General features: G+C 39.0%; 2 protein-coding genes across 2 annotated transcripts; both read left to right on the top strand.

Moving 5' to 3' along the window:
- Nucleotides 1-852: 852 nt before the first annotated feature.
- LOC109030063 (cholesterol 7-desaturase nvd) lies at nt 853-9,549 on the top strand. The gene is made up of 3 exons (XM_072295962.1): nt 853-1,222; nt 6,431-6,609; nt 8,562-9,549. The coding sequence occupies exons 1-3, from the start codon at nt 1,006-1,008 to the stop codon at nt 8,820-8,822; spliced, it is 657 nt and encodes a 218-aa protein (XP_072152063.1). The 5' UTR covers nt 853-1,005; the 3' UTR covers nt 8,823-9,549.
- LOC140223839 (cholesterol 7-desaturase nvd-like) lies at nt 9,550-13,544 on the top strand. The gene is made up of 2 exons (XM_072295963.1): nt 9,550-10,145; nt 13,374-13,544. The coding sequence occupies exons 1-2, from the start codon at nt 10,002-10,004 to the stop codon at nt 13,542-13,544; spliced, it is 315 nt and encodes a 104-aa protein (XP_072152064.1). The 5' UTR covers nt 9,550-10,001.
- Nucleotides 13,545-24,872: the final 11,328 nt, after the last annotated feature.

Below are 24,872 nucleotides of genomic sequence, written 5' to 3'. Positions count from 1 at the left end.
ATATCCTAGTTAGTTCATTTCAGTAAATTTCGTTCCACAAATTGTGTTCTCCGTGAAATTTCATGGAATAATTATGCATTATAGTAGTGCATTAGTAGATTTACACTTGGTCTGATGACCCATTGACTTGGTTACCAGGGCCGGATTAAGGGGTTGGCCACATGGGCCGTGGCCCATGGCGGCAAATCTAGGGGGTAGCAAATTTTGAAATTTTTTTAAATGTACGTAAAAAAAAAATCGGATATAGAAAAAAAAAATTAAAAACGAAAAAAAGCGACAAAATCTCTAATTTCCTGAGAGTATAGTAATTTCTAATTTTGTCGTCTTTCAGTGATACAAGTGACAGCACCTTTAATTAGTCGATTTAAGAGAGAAACCAAACACCCAATTTGGCCTGGAACGGCTCGACTTGGAGAGAAATGATGACAAGGACTCGAGATGAAAAGGAGAAGCCTCGGAGCGGCGATCGATCGGCATGTAACACATATTAGCTCCTATAAGACTGCACGAACACTTCACGCATTGCATCAAACATAGTGCGGTCATTATGGTCAGCGTGAAACAGATAGCGCCTGCAAGAATGCATGAATACTTCTCGCATTGCGCCAAACACGGTGCGGTCTGCGCGGCGCGGCGCGGCTGAAGTCAAAATAATTAAACCACATTTATGTTTGTTCTTTCATAATTTCATCGTTCATTTCTGATGAATGGAAGGCCTTATCTACAAAGAGATAGGATTTATTTCTATAACTTAAATTTCGCGCAAAGTTCCGTGAACTTTTGCTAGTAGTGTTGACAGGGCTTTCCCAAAAAAATTTGTCCAACACGAGTAAACGCGTCTTATGCACCCCTCTCCCGCTGACACGTTCACTTGATGGTTTTTATTGATGTTTCAAAATGAATGAGAAGAGGGCGGCAAAATATAGGCGGCCCATGGGCGGCAAAATATAGGCGGCCCATGGGCGGCAAGTAGGTAAATCTGGCCGTGTTGGTAACAGTGCAAGAATGACCGTTTTAACGTTCTCTCGTGTTTCAGGCAAAAATGTTGCTGTTTTTCGAATGTCGGATGAAACAGTGCAGGTTTTCAACACATGCTGCCCCCATTTACGAGTAAACATGGGATTAGAAGTAACAGCAAAGACGCACATAGAATGCCCTTCCCATGGGTGGCAATTCGATGGTGAAACAAAAAAATGGAGTAATATCCAAGGCGCCAAAGAAGGTAAGTGATCACTGAGAACAGAAAAAAAAGCTATCACCCTCATTTATGTAGTAGAAAGAACCCTATGCATCTCAAATATTGCATACGCGAGAATTGGAAGGACATTTTCAAGAATATCTCATTCTGTTGCATAGGACGAAAAATGCACATCTCACAGCGGCCTGCGGTACGATATGGAGGGAAATGCGTAACTCGAAATTGCATCAGTTTTTACCTTTTATTTCAAGCTGAATGAGTGACGTTTGAGGGTCATAATATGTGTGAACAATTACTAATGCCGTGACTTAGTCTACCCGGTATGAAACCTATCAAACTAATTTGAATGGAAATACAATTTTTTTACATCCTAGAATTTTGGCTATTTTTAAATACAAACTTTTCTACTCCAGCCATTCATTATACATCTTAGGACGGCCATAGGTTATTATAGTCTTTCGACCGGAAGGATTTCAATTCTCATCAGCGCAAAACAAATTCGAGGCATTAAACATATGATGCTCTAGGAACTTTTACCATTGCACAGAGGAACTACTTTGGTGGTTAAGGATCAGCAAGCCGATTATGAACGATCGAATTCTGATCGATTTGAGGAGCTTCTGACAGATTTTAGGGCCTATCGATTTTCGATCGATTTCCGATCGATTTCCAAAAAAAAAAATGGCTTCCAAGTGGAAGCGCCGTTTTTTTGGACAATAGATCCAATAAATAAGAAAAGAATCAAGAAAATGAAGAAAGAATTACAATGAAAAGTGTACAAAAGATGATTTGTAGTCCGTCAAATTAAATATTCGCGGTAATATTCAAAATATTTGAAAGCGCGCGCGCGATGAACGGTTGATTCGGAAAGGTTTGTTTAGGGGTTTTCTTTTTTTGATCGGTAGATCTGCCTAAATCCACCGATGGAAATCCATCGGCCGCCATTTTGGTACGAAATTGCCCGCGATCAGTCGGGAGTTTAAGAACACACTTTCCACCAATGTAAACAAATGGATTTCTTCCTCTCATCAAACCTTTACCGCAATGATACTGCAATAGTGCAAATATATACTCAATGTACCAGCATTAACTCCTTTTTTGCTACAAATAAAGTACGGGGGAAAATATCACTAAAAATATTACATAATTCAATACATAGGCGACAATGACGATCCAAGCAGAATCATCAGACTCAGCGACGGCGGGAGGCGCGAAATACTCACGATTTCTCGTTTGTTTGCTTGTTTTTGGCCTGAGATCTGGCTGAAGTAAGGTTAGGTTGTCCACCGGTGGAGCTGTGATCGGAGAAATGACCGATCACTCCGATCACTGATCGGTGGTACCAAATCCACCGGTCGTACTTCCACCGGTCGTGACGTCAGCACCGACGGATCAATTAACGAACACAGTTTGGTGATCGGCGGTACCACCGATCAAAAAAAGAAAACCCCTTTTATGTACTGCTTATCCCTGCATTCTCTCTTAGTCTCTTGGTGAATGAGTGTTTTCTTGTCAGTTATTTTACTTTTTGAAGATATTATCGAACTAATTAGATCATTACAATACTTCCATTATAAGGCAGTCAATTTGGATCACATTCTATCCTTTGGAGAAATGGTTAGCAAACCGGAAAGTGGTGTGTGTGACGGATCTACGAGGTGTTGGTTCGCTCTCTGAATACCGATCAAAGCTATTCAATGGTGATACACGAGGTCCTTTTTCACATTTAGTCATTAATATTTCATCCGTAATTTGTAGTGTAATCCCTCGTAAGTGCGTGCTCTAATTTTCGAAAACTAGTTCGTGCCGGATACTGAGTAATCATCATAGACATCGCCGCTCATGATAAACTTCTTCGGGCAGCTTCCAAATCATTTATCATCTGTGATTTCATTAGTAATTATATCTCTCATCCTCAGGTACCATGTGTCAAAGATTTTATAATATCACTTCTCCATTTAAGAAATTCACTTCCAAAATCCTCTGGTTGCGCATAACATCACAACCGTAATTCATCGGATCGTTGGTTGCGATTAGGTTAGCGTAGCTAACCAGTACTAGCGTATTGGTCCAACAGTGCAAAAACACATGTAGTATTAAAATACCATAAAACTATTTGAGAAGTAAGTTTTCCCATTCCTTACTGATTAAATGAATCGTCATTGATTTTTATCTTTGTCCGTAAGAGTTTCCATGATGGGTCCGAGTGATGATTGACAATGAACCCATAGGTGAGCCTTATAGAGAAATATCTACATGAGTGCATGCCTAACCAGAGGTTTATTTATCTTGATATGCTGCCCCTTTATGGATTGATTTATCAAGCAATAATAACTGTGCAATCATGAGGGGGCTCTGAGAGTCCTGATAGTTACTAAAGTCCAGGATAATCAGCTTTTAACAAGCTCAACTAGTCCAATCTCACAGCAGCAAGCGGTCAGTTTATCATCAGTTGTTCTCAGTTATGTGTTCAACTCAAAATGTTTTAAAACACTTGCTAGCCAGAGCAACAAGTCACCATGGACTTCACCAATTCTAAATAGCTGTGTCACTCAGAATTATGGCTTCCGCTTGTTCTATCGTACATTTTAAGGATTTGCGGAGACTATAACTTGATTGTAAACAGCCATTAATTCTACCAAGTTTCATCAACTCCCTTTTCATCACTTGAATCTACTAGAATGTCGCAAAGAGGAACAAAATTTTCTGTAAGTACCTATCTAGCTGTAGTTTTATACGTTTCATACAATTTTTATTTTGAACCTTGAACATCTCCATAACCATCCATGCACAGCGAACTCAATTTTCAAATGATACACCTCATTTTAACACTATTTGCTAGGTTTAACAATTCTGTCTTAAAGAGATCTCATATTTTAAATCCTAATATTGGTGTCAAAATAATTTTTACTCTTCCATTCAGTTTTTTGCTGCATGCAAATTTTTCTTTGTATGCCTGCACTTTCGTCCCAATTAAAATATCTAAGTTGGTGTTTCAGTCACAAATTTTCATGCGCCTTTTCCTGTTTCTTTGTGTAAAGTTCTTATTCTCTCAGATTCATTTCCCTAGATCCCGCAGTCTTGCTGGGTAGTATTTTTACATGTTAGAGCTGAGGCGGTTGAAATCAAGAACATGTTCCATCATATTTTTCCCCTCTTGAAAGCAAATTATGAAAAATCTCTGTGTTGCTTTCTACTCAACAGCCCATTGTTTCAGTAGAGCCAGCCTCAATGAAGGTAAAATCCTTCTCATAATATACTCTTTGGGGTTCTTCTTTCCCCTATAATATTTGTGCAAACTTCCTTCATAGTCTTGCGAAAAAATAAGTGGAAAATTAATTAATTCTTAAGTGTAAGTAGTTGAAATCAGAATTTAAAATTCTTTATTGGATAGTGAGGCCTAAGTTCAAATTGCTGTCATGGAGAAATCATGCTCTGCAATTTAAAATCATAAGAGTAGATAAGTAACGCATATCGCCTGAGGTGGAGAGCCCTTCGGAGGGTTAGAAGTCCTGGATATATTCATAGAATTCATAGAATATTCCAGTTTTGCTGAGAAATAATATTCGTAGATTATTTTCTCTAGATACTTTCGTGCACATCTTCCAAGTGCTGATTCCAGCCAAGCTAACTTTGTATAAAAAATTTAAGTCCTCTCTGGTCAAAATCGGACCAGTAGAACCCAAGATATGGAATGTCTACTGTACACGGCCAAAGGCAGTCAATGAACTTTTATCTCCACGCGATACTTAGGGGGGGAAGGGAGGGTCGAGATTTGTGAAAGCCAAAAAAAATCCAATTTATTGCGATAGCTGAAGTTTCATAAATAAGTATACTTCCAATTTTAAGACGAATCTTTTTAAGGGAGGGGGGAGGGAATGAACCCACCCGCCCTCTTTTATGTTATCTTAGTTATCCGAGTTGATTGACTGGCAATGTACAATGGATATTGATTTTCAAAAAATTCTCATGGGCGCAGAACACTTCCCACTGACTTCTTCCGAGCGAGAAATTCATCATAAAGACATAACGAACAGAAGGAGCCTTAAAATTTGCGTAGGAAAAAAAAATAAAATAAAAATAAAAAAATAAAAAAAAATTAAAAATAAAAAAAAAAATAAAAAAAAATCCGCGCGTAAATTTGCGCGGAAATTCTGCTGGAATACTTTTTTTGGCATGTTAAATGAGTTGCAATTGTCCCTTAATGTTTTCCTCAATATTCTTCTCTCCTCAATTCGTATTCGCTCCTCTATCTCTTCATTTACAACATCTTCGTAGTTCTCAATGACTAGCACGAGATTCGCCATCTTTGAAACTAAACCCAAATCGATGGAAAACTTGGTTTTTCACGAAATCGATGGAAATCCAAATCGATGGGTCCGGACCCATCGATTTGGATTTCCATCGATTTCGGGATTCTGATCGATTTAGGGCCGTATTTCTGCATTTTTGCATCGATTTGTGTCCTATCGATTTGACCGGCCCATAAGCGCAATGCTTTTCTAAATCGATAGCGTCCCCAAATCGATCAGAATTCCCGTCTGAATTCGATCGTTCATAATCGGCCTGCAGTTTCGTTACCCCGTGATCACATTTTTTTGCGGAAAATTTCGAGAAGGCAAAATATTATAATGTGATGGGAGAAAATTGTTGTCACTTTTCCAATTTAGCAATTATAAATCCATAAAGTAAGCTATAAAACTTCGATGAGAATACCTATATCAGTTTCAGGAAAACTCGATTCGTCATATAACGGAGATTTTCTAGACAAAAATCTCTTGCATACTGTGTCTGTATTATTGAAGACCAATCGAGACTTTAAAACTTTGACAAAGTGCAAAAGGATTCCACAACGATTGCTTTTAAATGTCATGGAGGAACCAAGCAACGCTCCTTGCAATTCGATGGTCCCTTGCATGCGTTGCCTAAAAAACCTCAGCTCCCATTTTTTCTCTCGAAAAAGAACAAATCAATATCATTCCTTGAAGTTTTCGAAGAATTTTCTAACCACAGAGAAGAAAAAATCACGGAAATGATTCAGAATTGACGTTCAGGAGTTTACCATTTAAAAAATGAAGTATGACGAGGAGTCTGTAACGTCGCAAACCGAATTACGTGGTCTGGTAGTTTCACCGTCGAATTGGCATCATTGGCAGAAATGTATCGACATTCTAAGTTTCTGTTTAAGAAAGCAAGTAAATATATTATTCCGATAATTTCGGTCACTTACAGTTCCGGACTTGGCGGAAGTACAGACTTTGAGGTCCGTAGAGGTGAATCACATCATTTTTCTTTGGTACCACGCGGAGGGAGAGGAGCCTTCGTACGAAATACACCCATTAAAAGAAATAACGAGTGAGGGCTACATGTATGTTGGTCGTTTTGAATGTTTAATGGATGCGCACATTGAGGTAAGAATAAATCAGGATCATTCAGAGTAAATGGACGGTAGGACAAGGAAAACATTACTGTTCATAAAACATGCAAATTTGTGTAATAGGTACGAATAAAAACATTTGCATCATAATGAGACTCAAACCCTTTTTGAGCATTCACCACGCTGGTGGTGTTCTCTGTTTCCGGCCGTTTTCCATCAACCGTATTAATAATGTTGTAATACTCGTACATACACCGCAATCACACGCTGAATGTGGGAGCTGAATGTGGCTTGAATGTGGAAGTCATCGGCCCAATGCCTGAATTTTGCGCGTGACGCGCAAAATTCAGCAACCATTCTCAGCAACCATCGGACCAATTTTGAATTTGTCTGAACTATTCGAGTAGATTTAATACACATCTGGATGAAAATAACTCGAATTTGCTAAATTTCAGCCGTTGGGCGATGACTGTTGACTTCCACATTCAGCTGCTAAATTTAGCGTCTGATTGCGGCATAAGGCCCGCGTTGGTCCGTTGGTATATGGTCGCCATTTTTTGCGGCGGGAAGTAATACCTATTTTGTCAATGTTGGCGCGTATACGTAGTATACCGCCTTTGCGATCGTTTCGACCCCCCACTCGATACAATTACCGAGTCCCTTAGTTTCTTACCGGAATGTGACTACCGCAAACTTCTGAAATCTTCCAAAGCGTGTAAAAAGTTTACTTATCCGTCAATAATTATGATTCAAAGTTGTTTCTCATTCTGGGGCTTTCTAGTTTATGCACAATGAATACCAAGAGTCTTCGTTACTTGGTTTTTTTTAAAAAAAAAAACCTTAGAATGCTCCGCGCTAATTTAAAATATGCATTTATAAGCAGAAACAAACGAACTGATTCGAGGATGACTGAGCAGTTCGGCACTCTTCGAATGAGAATTTCTGGGAGCAGCAGGGGTCATATGGCACATCAATAAAAAGGTATTGGCCTCTCCTCTCCGGAGTCTTTTAGATTTTGAAATTTGAATAATTTGGCCGCTTACAGCATCGAATTGAAAATGCCCCGAAAATGTCCCATAACTCCAAAAAATGGGAGTTTAGGGAAAAAGTGCAAAGATTGAAATGTTCTTACATTTTGCCGTCGATTCCGAATTCAAAGTCAAAACATACCCTTTCTATTTGAAAATCGCGAAAAACGGGGGGGGGGGGGGTGCATCCCCCACCAAACACCCCGTAGGGGCCATTTTGGAGGGCTGAAAATATTTTCATTCGATTCTTTGGGGTCAATTTACCGAATGAAAGTTTTGGTCCCGAAGCTCAATTTTCCGCCGTTTTCGAGAAAAAGATAGTGGACGGATGCTCTGCAACACTCAGTATGTTGGAAAATAGGCTGGATTTCAGTTAAGTATTTTTTTTACAAAAATCAATAAAAATGCAGCAACTCGGGATGACTTACGTCTTCTCTAAGGAGGAAAAAACAAGAAGACAATCCAACGTGAATAAGTTGGAAAGCGTGCCGAATAACTGAAATGTCTGATACATACCATTGTCATGTCATTGCTGTTTGTATCATTTGGTAGTTTCTGCTTTTGGGAGGAAATATAGATTTATGAACGTTGAATGTACTTCAATTAATTCTTAGTAAAAATCAAAAGGTTTGCACAGAGAATGCTCTGCGCTCAACGTCCATAAGTTGGAACCAAACCCTTATTGTTTCACTTTTATCTGAATTTGATAGCTGTGCGCTATCTGTAACAATTTCTCACGATTGAGTGGCTTCTTAGAGAAGGGGGAAACTACAGCCCCCCCTCCCTCGGACTGGGTCTCCGACAGGGAGGGAGGGGGTCCAAAAAATTACCAACAAATACACCAAACTTGCATGTCTCTGCCTCGATTTGTTACAGAGGTGCCCTGTGTGACTTGAGAATAATCCTTCACGTAAAACTTCTGATTTTATGTATAATGTTCGTTTTGTTAAATTTCAAGGACTTAGCGCAAAACGAGGCTGACAGCGTACATCTTGATTTTGTGCACACCCCTTCACTGTGTACTGCGGTAGCTGGCTTGGATGGCTTCTGGAGTAAATGGCTTTCGCTCTTTGCCAACTTGTCCCAAAAAACTTCTTGGGGACCTGATGCAGACACTCCTCATCTGTCGTGGGGTCGCAGTGAATTTCAGTTGGAACTCTTTAAAAAAATTTCCATTCCGATCAGAGCTGAATTAAAATGCGTAAGTATGAGGATTTGATGTATTGAACTTATTTTGCTGAAAAAAGAATAACGGAGAATTTTTTCTCATTCCCACCAAATAACGACCACTGGCACAAACCTGACCACCGTAGTAATATAATTATATTTGGAAAATTATAATATGGAAATACGAATTAGTTATATTTCCTCACTAATATTTCATGGAAAGGACGATTTGTGAAATAGAGATTTCATTTCTCGACTTATGAAAGGAACATCTTTAATAGGTATGCATTGGTTAACAGACGTTATGTAAAACTAGTCGTGATTAGCTCGCTTTGCGAGCTGACACGTCTAGCCGGGGAGTGCCCCTGGACCCCAGTTCTACGCTTCGCGACGAACTTGCGACTCGCTCCGCGCCCTTCCCTCCTGAGATGTAGGCCGCACCAACCGTCAGCAAGCCCCCGCACGACCAACGGAGCCGAATCCTTCCAATCCTCGTACAATTAGGAATTTTACCACCCACACCCTTCGGTTCACGACGTCACGCGTATGTCATCCGAAATCCAAGCAGAAACCTACCCTAAAAGTGCGTCCATCAACAGAAATGTAATAAATCCAACCAAAAAATCTACTAAAGATCGCCTCGAACCAACGCTGCAGCATTGGAATTTTCGTCAATCAGGTGCCCGAAGCACAGAACGCCATTTTGCATACCTCAAAAAAATTAGCTATACGTATGAAGGGAAAAAAGTTTAAGAACTGATTTTGACGCCTTTTTATTTTAATGAGACAAGGCGGGCTCTTTACACCCGTGGCTTCAATGAAATTCCATGTTCTCCGATCTTAACCGCTCTAGACATCAATATCTGCATTAAAGTAAGCAACGTTGTCATTTTTATAAATTAAAATCATTACTTAACTAGATGTCGGTCACTCGCCCCAAAACCATCCTTCTTCTCTCGCCCGAAAGACACCCTCATCCTCGCCCAAAACGCCCGGTACTCGCCCGCACTCGCCCAAAACGACATCCCCCGTGTAAAAAGTCATGTCTTTCATCTCATCAACTTAATGATGAAATAAACGTGCGTGCAACATTTATACCATTATAAGCACAAATAATGATTCTAATCGTTGGACTCGCAATATTTTACCGTAGCTGCGATACTTTTTTTTTTTGGCTTGTAATAATACAAATCTTGTTTTCCAGGTTGGACCAGGCTACGTCGAGATAACAATGTTAATTGCAAAAGGCAAAGTATATATGACTACCTGTATGACGCCAACTGGGCCACTTAGAGTTCGAATAACCGGGCGACTGTATGCGCGACCATTTCACATTCTCATAGCACGATTCTTATTGAGTGTATTGAGCAAAGTCGTAAGTGCCTTGCAATTAAAGATTCATCCTCGTAAGGAAAATTATTCTGCTAGCGATAATATTTTAATGCTCAAAGCGCGCCCCATCGATTAGTTTGGCCGCCCACAAATAACTCGTATACTTAGTATACTGCCTTTTGCGATCGTTTCGACCCCCTTCTCGATTACAATGTAACGAGTGCCCGAGTTGGTTACCAGAAAGTGACTGGCGGGATCTTTCTGGATCTTTGAGAGCTTGAAATAAGAACGTTCCTAATGCTTCAATCTTTTAGGTTGATTGATCTTCGTCAAAGTCTGTATTTCCTTATTGTGAATCCTAGAGAAAAACGGACTCAATTGTTTAGTTCATTTTAAATACTTATAAAATTCTGCCGTGCTAGTTTGAAATATACATTATTATATTATACAGCTACAAGCAAAATCTTGAAAGCACTATTTCTGACGAACTGCCGGACCGATAAGGATGATCTTTACATGTATGTCATCTGTAGTAGATGTAGATGTGCAAAAAATTATAAAACCCCGAACTTTTAATGTTGTAGAGCTTTTAAGGCTCATGTCACTTAAGTCAAATGTTAATAGCGTGAGAGATATGTCGTTTCCGCTAGAAACGTCAAGGTGTGGGATTCTACCTGAGTGACTCGAATAAACAATAAAACAATGGAAAAGCTCGTGAAGGGCTCCTCATTCGAAGAGTTGAGGAACGGTGCATCGCTCAGGGTTCAAGGCTCAAGGTCCAAGGTATAAGGTTTAACTCAATTTTTCCTGCATTCTTCCGGCTTCGATTTGTGGCATTGGTCAATTTACTTGATTGCTGAATTTCTATTAATATTTACAGCAGATGCAAAGTGAGAAGGCAGGCGCTGCGTCGCGTCGCGTCAGGACGGACCAAATATTATTAACTCTTAACGGTCGAAATCCGATTATTTTTTTTTTTTTTTTTTTTAAATTAAGTATTTAAAATAACATAATACCTAAATGGAAATTTCTCCAGTAAGTGGACTAAGAAATCATGTACATCCAGCTATTCCTCATCATTTACAAGTCTGAGTGCTACGTCAAAAATGTTGAAATCAATGCAGCTCGAACACAAAATGGTGTATTACAATGGAAGAACATTTTTGCCTATACATATGCGTATAGGGCCCGCGAGGCGCCCTCCGGGGGTTGAGCCGCGTTGCGGTCAGGGGGCAGGGCCCCTTAGTATACAGGGTGTACCAAAAGTCCGTCCCACCCCTGCTAACTTTTGAACGAATTGAGCTAGGGTAATGAAACTTTGGAAATGTTCCTATCTCAAAGGGGACCATCTTTTGGGGGGGTCAAAATTTTGGTCCCCCCTCAGGGGGGGCGCGGGGGGCCCCCAACTTTTTTTTTTCAAATGGCAACCCCTATCTTGTGCTACCTCATTCGAAAGAACATAAAAAACTAAGAATTTCGGCGCAAACCGCAGATCAATATCTTAATTTTTGACCGAGTTACGATAGGTCAAAGGTCAAATTTGACCTATTTTCAAAAAATCATAACTCCGGTTCAAATTATCGTAAAGAAAAAAATAAAACGGGAAAATTTACCAAATTGTGTCCGCTTTTAAGTAAAAATTGCAGAAATCACTTCGTTTTAATTTTAAGGGGGGGCTCGGACCCCCAAATACGTCAATTCAAAGGTCATTCAATTTTCCCGCGAAATAAGCCAATTTCCCCTAGATTTGCCTCCCCATCATCTCAGTAAGGTCAAAATCATTCAACATTACGTTCGCAAGTCCCCAAATTTCGGAAAAGTTAAAAAACGAAATTTAAGGTGATTAAATGACCGTTAAATTTCGTTTTTTAACTTTTCCGAAATTTGGGGACTTGCGAACGTAATGTTGAATGATTTTGACCTTACTGAGATGATGGGGAGGCAAATCTAGGGGAAATTGGCTTATTTCGCGGGAAAATTGAATGACCTTTGAATTGACGTATTTGGGGGTCCGAGCCCCCCCTTAAAATTAAAACGAAGTGATTTCTGCAATTTTTACTTAAAAGCGGACACAATTTGGTAAATTTTCCCGTTTTATTTTTTTCTTTACGATAATTTGAACCGGAGTTATGATTTTTTGAAAATAGGTCAAATTTGACCTTTGACCTATCGTAACTCGGTCAAAAATTAAGATATTGATCTGCGGTTTGCGCCGAAATTCTTAGTTTTTTATGTTCTTTCGAATGAGGTAGCACAAGATAGGGGTTGCCATTTGAAAAAAAAAAGTTGGGGGCCCCCCGCGCCCCCCCTGAGGGGGGACCAAAATTTTGACCCCCCCAAAAGATGGTCCCCTTTGAGATAGGAACATTTCCAAAGTTTCATTACCCTAGCTCAATTCGTTCAAAAGTTAGCAGGGGTGGGACGGACTTTTGGTACACCCTGTATAATAAAAGCAAACAAACTGATTCGAAGATGGCTGAACAGTACGAGGAACATTGCCAAATTTTTAAACTTCTATCTCAATTAGGAAAAAAGTTACATCAGGGGTGGTAGGTGACTTTTGCATGTTCCTGCATTTAATACCCCTCATGGAGCATCTACCGAGTCTGGTAGTCGGACCGAGATCCCATCTCGCGCAACAAATAAGGCAAGAATTTTGACCTATAAAGACAAGGGTCGAATCTGCGGTACCCCTTCAATACACGGTGTGCCTGAACGAGTTTAAATTGTTTTATCTGCCACGATCGAAAAATCTTCAGAAACTCTTCAGATTCTTGAACTACATTATGTCTCTTGAATCAGCTAGGCCAAAAAGAAAAATTATTCTGTAAAGATCCTTGAAGATAAAGGCAATTTGAAAGTATTTTGGGGCTGTATAATAGCTGAATCACCGGTGGGAGATAGGGGATCCCATTATACATTTGAAAATAAATCGGCTCGATTGCTTTATGCCAATTACGATTATTTTAAGCACTCGAACACAAACAAACTACCGCTTATACTTTCGAAGAATTTGATCTGAAGATTAAAACATCGTTAGATTTGAGGCTTTTCACATTGCAGCATAAAGATGCAGAGAAAAACTATTGATGGCAGTGGATTGAAAACAAATATTGGGTTGATATTTATGTAAAAGAGTAAAAATACACACCCTTGCGCTGCATTTGACCCTCATACGCATGCAAACTAAATTTGATACTGTTTTTTTAGGGACCACGGATCGACTTTTTGCAATTCATTAATTTTCTTTATAATTTTACTATATTTGTAGAGTGAGCAAGACGCCGCAATATTGAACTACGGAAAACCAAGATTGCATCTAAACGTGGTAAAGGAGGAAGGATCCTTAATCAACTTCAGGCGATGGTACAGTCAGTTCTACTCAAAAAACAGCCCCTCATTGGACTGTAACCAAGGGGATATTTGTGAAGGATTCAAATAAGGCCCAGCACAATATGCATTTAAAGAGACGGCAACCTTAAAAACAAGTTTGGCTAAATCGACGAAGATAAGTGTGCAATGAACGATGCCGAAATCCGGTCGATTCCCTATTCATCCCCGCGATCCTGGACTTCGTGCGACCCAAATTAACTGAAAAAAAGGCCTGGTACGGTAGGTCTGGGCTGTAACGAAGAATTTCATTCTCCGTTTTAAGTTTTTTCACTTCTTTTGCAGACCAAAATAGCGACAAATGTGTCACGGCTTGGCGACACCGCGCCACGACGCCCGGTGACGGTACATCAGCTGTTTGAATAATGAAAAGAAATGGAATACTGTTTCTTCTTTTTTTCTCTCTCGAAGATAACTGCGAAATCAGGGTTTTCCGTAGATTTACCCCAAACGAAAAATTGTAAAAAATTCTAAACTACTATAAACTTCTGTAGGAAATTTTCCTACATCCATTTCTGTAAATTTTATATTTTAATTAATTTTTCTTGTAACAAAAATTTTGCAACGAATGTCGAGATCGTCTTTCAATAGCTTCAAATCAATCTGATAGCCCTCTAAGCCAAACATTGTTCATCACCCTCTCCTTTCCGGAGGGTCACCTCTTCTCTCATCTTTCCTAAATCTTTCTCGACTCGAGGTGCACGTTAGTGAGTAGCATCTCGTCGAGCCCTCTGTCCATTCACTTTCCTCTTTTCTCTTCTTCTGTGCTGAGGTGCACGTTAGTGAGTAGCATCTCGCCCAGCTTCACTCCTCCTCTCCTCTTGCATATATCCTGTAATTTCAAGCCTAGAGGTGCACGTTAGTGAGTAGCATTTCGGCTTCCCTTTTGTTTTAATTTCATTTGTAAAATATTTCCTAACGTATAAGCCTAGAGGTGCACGTTAGTGAGTAGCATTTCGGCTTCCCTTTTATTTCGATTTCATTTCTAGGATTTTATCGTCGATTGTAAAATATTTCCTAACGTATAAGCCTAGAGGTGCACGTTAGTGAGAAGCATTTCGGCTTCCGTTTTATTTTGATTTCATTTTTAGGATTTTATCGTCGATTGTAAAATATTTCCTAACGTATAAGCCTTGAGGTGCACGTTAGTGAGTGGCATTTCGGCAAAATTATTATCATAATTTTGAGTGTAGTTTTAGTAGGATCCCCACAAATTTAGCTAATAAACGGACATTCTTTTTGTAAATTTGAGACACAAGAGTTTGATCATTCTTCCCCTCTTTCAAACTCTATCATTTTTTAAAATTGGCGCCCGAATCCAGGATCCCGGCGAGCTCATTCCGGCAACTACAGTAACGTTGGCTTATCTTATACCAGAGGACGTATGAGCCTCTGAAGAAACGGGATTTGCCTCGTTACATGGGCCACCCTGTATATGTACACAATTGCACAATGAGATACTCTGAGAAGGGTACCTTCCTCTGAAGAGAGTGTCCAAATTGAATGCATTTCCAGCGCGGTTTTCTCAGACGGGAGAGTATAGAACAATGAATGACTCGTTTCATTCGTGAATGGCGTTTGAAAATAGAGACGAGGATTGGAGCACGAAAGAAAATACGGAAGTACATACTCGAGAGAATTTAACTGTCACACACCAATCATCCATATTTGCATATTCGCACCAGGTACTACTTTTTTTTTTTTTTTTTAAACGAAAATCAATTATTTTATTATGTTTATTTACAGGGTGGAATGCTATTTAACAGAATATCACATGAAGGCCTTGTTTACATTTTAAAAGAAAGTTCTACCAGGTACTACTGTCTTTAGCTAAAAATAAGTCGGTTTTCCGAAAGCTATAATTCAGTCATTTAGTTAGTTAGTTAGTATAATTTTAAGACATTCAGCGTCTCAGGCTATTCATTAGCCTTCAGTTATAATATGATTCATGTATTTCTCGTAATTTTATCGTCGCGCAAGATAATATAAATTTTTTTAAAAATATTTCCTAACTCTTGGCTCACAGCTGAGACTTGCCTTCTTATTTTACCTGGAAATTTTTCCGCAAAAGACGTTTCCACCGCGAAACTCTGACGACTCCCCTTTCATGGATGTTTTCGTGCAACCCAAAAGATAAATAAATAAAAGTATGTACATAATTGATGCACGGTGAGCATTCCGTGGAATGCGCTAATACTGTCATCACTTCTTTTCTTCTACCGGAAAAAATAAAATATGAGCTGTATATTATTATACTTATACCAATATGAATGTATAGCAAATACAGTGTGCAGTATATTGCATGCAGTACAGTTTTCAGCATGTGTGCAATTTCAGTAAGCATGTGCCAAAATGGATGGAGGTTTTTTTGTGTGCAAATTTTTTTTTTTTTTTTTTTTTTTTTTTTTTTTTTTTTTGATACCTTTGAGATACTTGCTCACACCAGGGGAAGAAAGCAAGTGTGAGATCTCACTAATTATTTACCTACCGCATGATGTTCATGCGATGGCCCCCGCGGTTTGACCAAAGTAGGAGGGTTGATTTTATAGCTTTTTCAATGAATGCTTGAATTGAGCGATTTTGCTCTAAAGCTCTAACATTAATTTCTCACCAAAAAGTCAATTTTGCAAGTTGTTTACGTTTTTAACGTGATGTGCGTGAAATTTAAATTAATGGTCTGAGCCCTTATAGTAAATTAAAGATCTCACTTTCCTGAGTTTTCATACCTTTCTCACCCTCGTAATGCCCTTACCGTAAAACAAATTGGCGCTTAGTTTAGGTTGTTATATGCTTATAATGCTTTCAATGTTTTTAAAATCTTTAATTCCTTGAATAAAAAATGGAAAGACAAAACAAAGAAAAGACTAGTTTAACCCTTTTTTTATAGGCCCGCAAAGGGTAAATATTGAGCATTTCTTTTCCTATCTTTCTTTCAGTAACCATTCACGTTGAAAATATCACATTTGAAATTCAATATCAAAGAGAGTAAAAATCCTGCTTCTAATCTAATCTTAAGGATATAAGAAAAAACGTATACAACCCACTCATAGGCAAGCTCATAGGTTCTCGATAGGGTGCCCCTAAAAAAGGCCGGCTGGATGTGCTGTCACGTTGGCTGGCGCAAAGGCGCAGTGACAAGTGTTGGATGGGTTGCAGGTTTGTGTACTTGTGTATGTGTAGCCGGGTCGGAGAGGGACTGACCAATGAGATGTGATTAGGAGGATGTGTCGAGCATCGGTGATCTATCATCTATTCTAATGGGCCAATAGATGCCGGTGATACAGCCCCGCAGCCAATAGGGTGTGAGCGAGAGCCGCACTGCTCGCGCTGGATGGCGATTGGCTACCGTCACACACCAATAACAAAATGAAAAATCTGCGCGCGATGGCGTATCTGTGTGGATCGATTTTCGTTTAAGCCGCCGTGCGCGCATCAGAGCCGCGCCGGCGCATCGATCGTTGTTAATTTTTGATGATTGTTGATTTTATTGTGTTTATTTACTTTCCCGTCTCGATGTGACTAGTTATCAAAATAAACTTATGATTACAAGTCTTCGGGGAATCTTTAATTCTTTATTCTAATTTATTACATCCAAGTTCTCCTTAATGAAACTGATGTAAGTTACGTCACTTGTACTTTTAGTAGTTTCATGTTCAGCATGATTTCAAACTGAACCATAACATTGAAGATAATTGTATCAATTACATTAGAATGTAATTTTACCACTATCACATGATAATGCCTAGGCATGTCAAAAGTATCAGTTAAAAGTGGCAGTAGTATCATTCTCTTTTCTTTTTTTTTCAATCATAAAGTAGCGCGGAACGAAGTTCAAGAGCGTGAAAACAATTAGATTACTACACTGATCATCCATAATTTCATCTGTCTCCTCTTCAATTTTTTCTCGGGTTACACAATGGTTTGTGCCCATCCAGCCAATGAAGTCATGTAGATCCGTTGCGAGAAGGCGATTACAATCCGCTACTGTTTCGCACTCCCTGGAATCTTCTAGTTGCGCAGATAAGTTTGCGTTGCAGTGACTTTCATAGTTTCTTCATCGGCACATCTGAACGAACTAGGAATTCAAATAAATGCGGTGAAAAAAACTTAGGAGCAGGCCCGCATCATTTAAAAATGAAAGTTGAATGACTTTTCCTATAAGGTTATAGTGGCCCTGTTTAAGATTGCTTTCATTCGAAGTGAGATTTTTTTCATTAACATCGCATTCGAACGAAGTTTCATCTTCTTTCATATTGAATGACAAACATTAGAAGTTTGCGTGTTAAATCCACCTATATTTACGCCTCCTTCTCCTTTGAAGGAAATACTTTCGGCATAGCTATTGAATGACATACATTAGAAGTCTGCGTGTTAAATCCACCTTTATTTACGCCTCCTTCTTCTTTAAAGGAAATACTTTCGGCATAGCCAGTACAGAAAATGTCAATGGTACATATGACTTTCAAAATCCTGAAGAGAGGTTGACCGATATCTTCAGATTTCGGTCACTAACACCCTCCCATTTAATTTGACGATGAGTCAAAGTTAATGTTCCGATTCAATGCTTCAACTTTATCACAAATATTTTCTATTACTTGCGGAGTAGACATCTCCGTATAGAACTCAACGTCAGTAACATTCAAATCATTTTCCATCATGTTTTTTTCTTGTTTAGTCAGCGGGAGCCAATTTTGCGCTTTTGCCAGGAGATGAAGGCAGCCCCCGAGGGTTGGGCTCCACGGATGTCAAGTGGGGCACCCCCAGGGTTCGGGGGTTATTATTTAGTGGGGGTCTGGGGCCGATTTTCGATTTTTTTGGTGTTTGTTTGATTGACTTACAAGGATCTCTCAAATTTCAATGATTATAATAAACGAAAGGAATGAGTGATACACTTCACTGGTCGCTATTAATGCAATTTTGGCACTGACAGGCCAGCTCTTTGATCCCCTGTCCCTCATGTTTATAAGTTACCAAACGTATTTGTGGAAATGATGTATAATAATGATTCAAGTCACACAAATGAAGTGTTGTTAATTTTGAGTATTAAACAAACGCCCTTAATTGAAGTGTGATCACATTATTACACCATTGAATATGCTAAAGAGGATTTATGGAACTTGTGAAGATACTGACCATTGAAAATTTTTGTCTTCACCACTGGCAAAGGATCATTTCCAAGGTCTGCACTCTCTTCCTGTTCATGCCCTGTTAAGGCGAACAACGAGTGCTCCGCAATAGTCTTATTAAGATCAAGGAAAGATTGGCTACACTCAATAGACTTGAGTGCTTCAGCGTGATCTGGGTTCGATACATTTTCCAACACTAAGTCTTTAGCTGATGGTTCCGAGTATAATGACTGATACAAAAGGGAGGAGAAACATCCAGGGCCGGGGCCACCATTCAAGAGTGACAAGACCAATATTTGGCCGACCCAAAAATACATTTTGTCGTTGATAAATTTTAGGTTTTACTTGATATATTTGGCATCAGAGCCTTCAAAAATGTTGCTGCTCACCACTTCACCTATAAGTTCAGATAGGTATTCGCGGCGGACCCCACCAAGATCGATGCCATCTTCATCTGTGAAATTGACTTTAAGATCTGCGAACCATACTAAGTTTCCATTTTTCAATAGATTTACTGTTTGTTCTAGTAGGTTTCCTGTTGTGAATTCAACCTTTTGAGGAATCATTGTAATAGTCTTGGTTAGGTGGAGAAATAAAGCATCTGTCGCTTCAAATTGTAATTCTGTCTGCTGTTTCGATGATTCCAATAAATGGATAACTCCACGTTCATCTTGATAATAAATCATTTCTTCCTCTTTATTATTCACATCAGCAGTTTCATTAATAGGTGTGTTTATATTTTCGCTTAGCGTTTGGTCAACTGTTTGGCAAGTTCCAGATTTACTTTTATTGACAGACTCGTTATCTGTTGAAATAATTTCATCAGCTGAATCTGTTTCTGAAGAATAATCTATTTTGACTTTTTTGTTAGTGGGCTTTTTTTGACCAATTTGTAAGAAATCTGCTTGTAATTCATCCGATAAAATGTTCGCTGAGGGGCGGATAAAAACGACTTTGCGAGTGGCAAAAGCAAGACGTTGACCAGTCAAAAAAACGCCTGGCTCTAAACGGATGGGATGCAACTTGCCATTGTTGGTAGAGTGTAGAGTGTAAGAATGCTAGGCGCATATCAATATGACTCAGTTTGGGGACATGAAGAAATAATTGGTCTACATGGGATATTAATTTCATTTTGTCCCATGATTTTTGAAAGGTTGTGAAAATCCCGAAACCATGGTCGAGGAGCCAGCTTTCTTGAGGTTTCGTGATTTCGGTAATTTTTCATTCCCGTCTATGTGCCTGAAACACAGAGGGGAGAGAGCTTGATGTAAATAAATGAAAATTGATTGACTGATTAACTTAACAAATAAAAAAGACTGTCCATAAGATTTAGACTTAGATGTGTAAAGATTTAGAATAAGATTTGGTTGGTTAATAAAGCTTAGAGAGACAATTATTTAAAATTGATTACCAAAGTGCGAAACAAAGTATCTCCATTGCAGTGTCTCAAAGTTTCAGCTCCTATTTTATTTTATTTATCACAAGAGAAACAAACCGACTTAATTAGAATATTCAGAATACTCTGCTTGCAGAGAAGAAAAATCAAGGAAGTTTTCAAAAAATTACGGTAACTATTTTCCAAAGAAAAAATTAATTATGACAGGAGGTCTGCAATGTCGCAAACTGGGATGCGAGATTTTTGCACTTTGGCCATCGAAATGTTTCTGGACGAGGCTTGATTTATTTGGACAGGGATCAATAGAATGTTTCAAATGCTTCTTTGAGACAAACAACATAGAAATTTTTCGGAAGGAAAAGCCTCTTCAAGCGCAGGGTGCTTCTTTGTGATAGAAACCAGAAATAGGGGCACAAAATATTATTTTTTATGTTTTCATCAGACAAGCAAGCTACTTGACGATCATAATACTGCTAAGAACGCTGCTAAAATACTGCTATTGAGCAATATTGTAGAAGAACAGGGTATCCACCAAAATTTTAAAAATCGTTAGTTCTTGCACAATTTTTCTGACCCTCCTTCTGTGATGATGATCTGTAAAAGAACGGTTGATTTATACGAACAGAAGCATGAAGAATTGTTGAAGAAATCAAGTTTTTTCGTGTATTCTTGAAACTTGATTTTTGGCAGTGACACCCTTTTTCCATTAACCCATTCAATGAGGAGAGTTAAGAATTTTTTTTCCCCTCAGCTTCTTGGAATACAGCAGCTTTGCTAGTTTTCTTTCATTTGTTTTCAGCAAGTATGCTAGATTTTCAAAAAACTTCCTCAAAAGAAAGTTCTTAATAATTCTCTGGGAGACCATATCTTTTAAGTGAACATTTTCTGGTCTCCATTCTTAAATGGGGGAGAGGGGGGGGGGGTGAAACATTCAAGAATTATAAAGTGATTGTAATTGGAACAAAATGGCTTAATACCCAGAAAAAATTATTACAGAGTGGGGCACGTTACAGATCCTTCAATGCAGTAATATAAGCAGCCAATTTAATAATCGGCTGTCATATAAATGTGTGCATGTCAATCGGCTTCACCCACATATTAATGATGAATTTTAAATTTCTACAACTGTACCCTAGTTTATTTACATCCCCTAGAGAATCTCTTCTTTATTTTTTGTACGGAAACCAAACCAGCAGTAGTGACTGATATTTGGTTCACAAAATGAGGCAAAACAGACCATCTAAATAGCATTATTTTTTTATTGGATACATGCGCAGCAGAAATTCTAAATAGACGTATTTTTGTGAAAAGGAACTATGTCCAATTGGGAAGATGCGGTGTGCTCGTTAGTTGGGCTATAAGAAACAATGTAAAAGTGGATATAGTTCCTTTTGAGAAAATGGAAAAGCGGAATTTTCTATTAAATCAAAAGGTACTAAGCGCTAATTCATAAGCAGTGGGCGTCGTCTCCGTCGTCGCCGCTGACATCACTGGTGCTTATTAATTCCCATTCATTCTTATGGCCCAAGAACTATCGAGCACCCCCCATCTTTCCACTTGCACATGGTTCCTTTTTGCATAAATACGTCCAAATGATCAAAATGGACCAGTTGCACGTGAGTGAATCCTACAAACACCACACTGTTTCAAGAATGCACTTAATTTCAGAATTGGCCCAATCACTAGGGAATCTGTTCATTAAATCAATCGATGAGGCACTGTCTTCTTTGATCAACTTGTAGAGGTTACGTTAAACAACTTCTGACGGTTTCATACAAATTTAAATTAACAGAAGCTGGATTTAAACAAAAAGAAAGAAACAGCAGGTTCATACTTACCCATAATAGGATGGAGAAACTATCACTTTGAAGATATTTCAGATCAGAACTGGAGAACTATTTCTGAAAAAAAAGAAGAATAATTGAGTGCATGTCAGTATATCCACATGCGATACGTCCACCCGTATATAAAACTATAGCTAATCTTACCTCACCTGACCTAACCTAACCAATCACCGATGAGTTCGTTGGTTCATCAGCGAAAGGTGGATATAACGCAGGTGGACGTATTGTCCTAAGCCCGAATAATTTAGGGATGTGTTGATAGATGAATAAATGAAAGGTACATGCGGAAGTTTAAATGGCTAAAAAATTGTCACACACACAATATGGAAAACCTGATGATACAGTTATCATCATTATTTGTTTTTATTCAAGTAGCGGCCAAAATAAATATGGATACTTGATGGAATTGGTACTGTTGTTAAATTGGATTCAGCTGGATTTCTAGTGAGCCCCAGTCGGTATGTAAGTGATTTTGGGCAAACTTATGCAACTGGTGCCAGCATCTTGTATGAATATTAAAGATTTATTCATTCATGTAGCTAACTGGAGGCACTGCAGTTGAATGTCAACCATTTGTTTTTCTGAGCAAAGGCTGAAAAATCCTTCGTATGAATCTAACCCAAGCCAGAATATGGGATATCTTCTCATTAAAGCTCTCAGTGAAAGACCCTGCACTTAGTGGATTGCAAAACATTCTTGCTCAAATTTCCTTTAGGTATGCTACAGTTAGGAACATTTCAGGACATAAGGAACTTCTTTTTTAAACTTCCTATGTACCAAAACAGAGGAAACGACTTATGTAAGTAAGTAGTAGCTTCCATACTCTCAATTAGGGTTTATGATTCCTCTGCCGTCACTTGGAAGTATCTGGAGAAATTTCTTTTGTTTGGCAGGTAAACAATTTTGTTCTGAGAGGAGAGAATAAGACTGCCACCTGATCGGCCGGAAGAAGATTGCTGTAGTTGCAGCCATAATCGGGCCATAACAACTCAAAAGCAAGCAATTTCAAGGGAAGTTTTTTGATGCAAGTGCATAGAGAGAAAAAAAAGTAGATTTTGACTGGTAATTTTCTGAAGTAAAACATATCTGAAAAGCAGGAAAATTGAGGGTAAACACTTTGCAATCCTAAGAATATGTGAGGTTCTTCTTAAAATATTGCGGTGGTGAAACTGCGAAAATGGGTACCTTGGTTTGCGTTGCAGAACTTGGTACCTTGGTTTGCGTTGTAGAACTTGGTCCGAAGGTGGCTACCACCACCCATGATTTTCTGCAAAAAACTATTACTTAAGCCATTTCTAGAAAATTTGGTGATTTTCACTCTTTGTGTAAAGAATATCCTGCGAAAATTTAAGCCATGATGTTGATTTGGTTACCATTTATGAACACCACAACCGAGATACTGAGGCATTTTTGCATTTTCACTGTCATGCACCGGGGGCACAATGATATGAAAGAGAATTGGATGTATTTCTACAAAACAGAACTATGTTCGGGTAAGAAAGTAGGGTGTGCTGGTGGTGAGCTGCATAAGAAACAATGTAAAAGTGGGCGTAACTCCGTTTGCTGAATTGGGAATGCAGGATTTTACATTCTACCAAACAGAAATATGTACAAACTCCATGGTAACTCATGAGCTGTGGGCATGGGACAAGAGGATTATGAACAGGGCTCATGAGTTTACGACCACGATCGGCGACTCGACAACGTTCCGTCGTCGACGCTCACGCCACTGGCAGCCCAATAATTCCCATTCATTCTTACGGCCCTCACGTAACGAGCACACCTCATATTTCCACAGCACATAGTTCTGTTTTGTAGAAATATGTCCAATTGTCCGGATTGACGAGGGGAAAAAGTAACCCACAGATTTTATTTAAGTTAGGCACAGGGTTGAGAACACCGCAATGGAGATATCGTCACCTTCCAGCCAAAGTATCACAAGCACCACGCAATGTTTCAGAATTTCCCCTGCCATTTCAATTTTTAACAGAGGATAGACACGAAAATTATAAAAGTACTCTGAAAATGGTTTACCGTTTTCAACATCGAGGGATAAAACTTGTTAGGAAACAATCGAGGAAAATACATCATATCATGAACTTCGTATTTCCAGTGAGGCCTTTAAAAGTTAAAAATATGGAACAATTTTGAAAGTTCTTTACTAAACAACAGCTCTGTTTAGAAAATAACCACCAAACAAGTCTGACATTTTTTGTAGCACTTTTTCACTCTTTCGTCAGACCTTGATATATATTGCACATCAATGAGCTCTTGTCACACAAACGGTTAAAACTGCCTCTCTTCTCATTCACCATCGCCAAAAAATATAAGATATCAGCGAACACGCTCATTTTTTGCAGATTAATGGAGACGATCATTTCCTGAGGATATTCTTGAGGCGGAAGTAAGCTTTATCAAAAAATCAATGAACTTGAGAACCATCATTTCGCAACTTAAATCATCCCTTGCAATCGAGGCAGAAATTGTGCTTCTGAATGGCTCTGGAGACTGAACTGCGTGGATCATTCACCAAGTAAATTGTTTGTGTTTGCATATACACTAACTAGGATCATGAGATACCAACTTATATATAGTTACTTACGGTAGTTAAATTCAACGGTCGGCTCAGATAATACAAAAGACAGATGGTTCCGAGAGATAGCAAGGCGAGGTTAAGACCCGTTTGGGAGAGAGACGCAAAGCAGGTAGTGTAATACTGTAAACTGAAGGCTTCCGAACTGCCTATAGTCATTGCAACTTGTGTCAGAATATGTGGGATACTAATGGCTGAAATGATGTTACAAACATGACAAAAAGAAAAAAAAGCTTCATCTCAGTAAATGGCAATTCGATAGAGGCACCACAAAAACACGTTTCTCATTCGTTGTGTTTCAAAATCTATTCTATTCTATCTAACTAACACCCAGGCCCGCCACAAGGGGGGGGATACTGGGTCCTTGGTACCGGGGCCCGGGCCCTGGAGGGGCCCGTGACGCAGGTGACAAACCACTACG

Source organism: Bemisia tabaci, chromosome 2, assembly GCF_918797505.1.
Source record: "Bemisia tabaci chromosome 2, PGI_BMITA_v3".
Classification (NCBI taxonomy): Eukaryota; Metazoa; Arthropoda; class Insecta; order Hemiptera; family Aleyrodidae; genus Bemisia; species Bemisia tabaci.
Note: the sequence above shows the minus strand (reverse complement) of the source record. Positions and strands in the feature narration are given on the sequence as shown.

Coding starts and splice junctions, on each gene's coding strand:
- LOC109030063 (XM_072295962.1), top strand. CDS start 1,006: ATGACCGTTTTAACGTTCTCTCGTGTTTCAGGCAAAAATGTTGCTGTT. Junction 1,223..6,430: donor TATCCAAGGCGCCAAAGAAG/GTAAGTGATCAC, acceptor GGTCACTTACAG/TTCCGGACTTGGCGGAAGTA. Junction 6,610..8,561: donor TAATGGATGCGCACATTGAG/GTAAGAATAAAT, acceptor TTAAATTTCAAG/GACTTAGCGCAAAACGAGGC.
- LOC140223839 (XM_072295963.1), top strand. CDS start 10,002: ATGTTAATTGCAAAAGGCAAAGTATATATGACTACCTGTATGACGCCA. Junction 10,146..13,373: donor TGAGTGTATTGAGCAAAGTC/GTAAGTGCCTTG, acceptor CTATATTTGTAG/AGTGAGCAAGACGCCGCAAT.